This window comes from Pyricularia pennisetigena (genome assembly GCF_004337985.1).
Source record: "Pyricularia pennisetigena strain Br36 chromosome 4 map unlocalized Pyricularia_pennisetigena_Br36_Scf_11, whole genome shotgun sequence".
Classification (NCBI taxonomy): domain Eukaryota; kingdom Fungi; phylum Ascomycota; class Sordariomycetes; order Magnaporthales; family Pyriculariaceae; genus Pyricularia; species Pyricularia pennisetigena.
The window spans coordinates 1,105,328-1,107,914 of NW_021940923.1; the positions used below are offsets into that span (position 1 = coordinate 1,105,328).

A 2,587-nucleotide genomic window follows, 5' to 3' on the forward strand; every position below is an offset into this window, starting at 1 on the left:
CAAAAAAAAACAAAAACAAAAAAAAAAAGGGTCCAAAGAACGTGGCTAACTGGCTTCCACCCAAAAGCTGAGATGACTGCACCCTTGCTTAATGACCAGAACAGTGGGCTCTCTGCCGCCAACATACCGGAGCAACGCTTCGGCGAAGATGCTGACCTCACCGGGGCAGCGTTATACTTGGCGTCGAGAGCAGGAGCATATGTCAACGGCTTATCATTGATAGTTGATGGAGGTCTTGCGGGAATTTTGCCAGGAACTTATTGAGTTCAGTCTTTGTTAGAGAAGCTACGCAAAAACCATCTGGCCAAAAGGCTCGTGTTTCTCTCCCATCCCCACCATGAATAAAGAGGTTCTGTAATCCCTCTGCTGGAATGAGAACCTAGGCGGGTTGAGAAAGCCACTAGACGGTGCAGACTAGTCCATAGATGAATGACAGACTGGGCGGGACTGCTACTGCAGACAGAAAGGTGGTTGGTTGCTAACAGCCCCCGCGTGCGTTGTTGACATCCAGAGACCAAGAGTCTCTATCTCTGCGCGCGCGTTTCTTTGCAAACACCAAGCCGCAGACGTTGCATAGTGTACCAGGGCCTCCCGGGCCGTTGCGCCACTCCGGTGTCTCGGTTGTATGACATTTGACGCAAGCCTGGGGAGATGAAATTTTGCGCTTCTTATCGAGAGAAGCGGAGGGGAGGAAAAGAGCAAGAAGAAATGTTAGCCTAAAAAAAAGTAATGCCTGACCAGGGTATGTTGGAGTATAGAGAAAGAGAGACAAAGGGTAGGGGGCATGGAGCATAAGATCCGGATACTCGGGTAAACGAGGTGGGGGACAGCAAGAAGAAAAGAAAAGAAAAAAAAAAAAGAAAAAAGAAAAAGAAACACATACGTGAGAAGCATCCACGTGGGGAGGTCGCCAGTCAAAAAGTTCGGAAACGCCAAAAAGTACACCACTAGTACTGATTAGTTGCCTTGGGTCGAAAGCGAGATTGGTTCTTGAAGCATTGGCTGAACTGCCCTCCTGAGCTAACACGGCTGCATCGGTAGGTAATGTCGAACGCCGGCGGACGAAGGGTGGTCGACGAACGCTGCTGGTGCTGGTGCCAAAGTCGGGAGAATCTGCTGGCACGTGGGTCGGGGGACTACACGGGTAGGATGGAGTCACCATGCGAGTACCATCAGCCCCGAGTGCATTCAGCCAAGACCATACTGCTGGTTGCTGATGACGGTCTTGTGTTTTGGCGGCGGCAGGCTTGGTCGACTGGTGGCGGGGATTGTGATTATGATTATTATTGGGATTATGTAGATGCTGACGGTGATGCTGGTGTTGACGGTGTTGCTGTTCTTGTTGCTGTTCTTGTTGCTGCTGCTGCTGTTCTTGTTGTTTGTGGGGCTGCCCATGGTCCCGCTCGGAGCTGGGATCGGGAGGGCTACCGTCACTAATCTGGTTCGCCGACTCCTCTGTGAGGTTTCCGCCCATTGCCTAGTGTGAGATTCGTGCCCGATGGTTGAACATGTGTCTGTCTGGGTGAGGGCCTTTTTTTTTTCGATTGAGTCAGATTCAATGCTAGAGTCGCCGATTTATCAAAATGTTGACGGGCTGTTTTTGTGGGGTCCGGTGGCGACTAAAGGGGGGGGAAAAAAGAACGAAACAGAACAAGAAAAAAAAAAAGGTTGATTGAGTGCGTCGCCAATTGTAGAGCTAGGCTGGCTAGGACTACAAGAATAGAATAGAACGTAATTTTGAAGTAATTATGGACAATTGTCGCGTGAAGTAACTGGGGCGGGCCACACCGTCTCTCTCCACTTTCTCCCGGGCGGACGGGCGGGCTCGCCTGGTTTTGTTAGTGCCGTATCTGGATGTTCGCCACCAGGGCTCTGCCTGAACTGGCGGGAGGGTCTAGGCCCAATCTAGCCCATCCGTACCGGCAGAGAGATAACTCGAGGGTGACCATATTTATTTTGGTTGTGCATGTCGAAGTCAAGGAGCAAACCTACCGGTCCAATCAAGACAGATACGCACCGCGGGGGTTTCACGGATAAGTAGGCACCTCACTTCGGCATCGCCCACTGGGAAGAAAAGCTGGAAACCCCGAGGAACCCCCCACCTGTTGGACCAGGACATGGGTGAGGTACATACATGTACATCTACATCAATTTGAAAGAAGAGGAGCAAAAACTCTTTTTCTTTTTCTTCTCCTCTTTTTCCTAATTTGGATTAACTATCATCCCTTTGAGGATTTCCTTGCAGAGGTTAGTGGCTGCATTGGTAGCTGACACCCCTGCAGCATGGTTCACACCGGTCAGTTTGCTTCTTTATTAAGGTTGGTTCGGTAGTATTGGTAGTCTACAGTGGCACCACCTCAAGCTTGATAAGGGTCCTAAGGGTCCTCAGAACATAACAATCCTTGGGATGAACACCCTCCACGCCAAGGAAAACCAACAAGTGGCCAAGACAAAAGCTCCTTGGCATTCTTTTGCTTATTTATTTTCAAACTTAGTGTCTTGTATATATTACGTATTTATTTTTCGCAAAATCGCTATGAAACGACAATTTCCCGACAAGTATCAATCTTGAAGCCACATGAAAAAA

At 49.4% G+C, this 2,587-nt stretch overlaps 1 protein-coding gene across 1 annotated transcript; it reads right to left on the reverse strand.

Annotated features, from left to right (window-relative positions):
• Positions 1 to 478: 478 nt before the first annotated feature.
• PpBr36_10863 (uncharacterized protein) lies at positions 479 to 1,477 on the reverse strand (the record flags this gene model as incomplete). The annotated part of the gene is made up of 2 exons (XM_029897971.1): positions 479 to 643; positions 884 to 1,477. Coding segments are annotated over 2 exons (759 nt in total), but the record flags the coding sequence as incomplete, so codon positions are not given.
• Between the last annotated feature and the right edge of the window lie 1,110 nt (positions 1,478 to 2,587).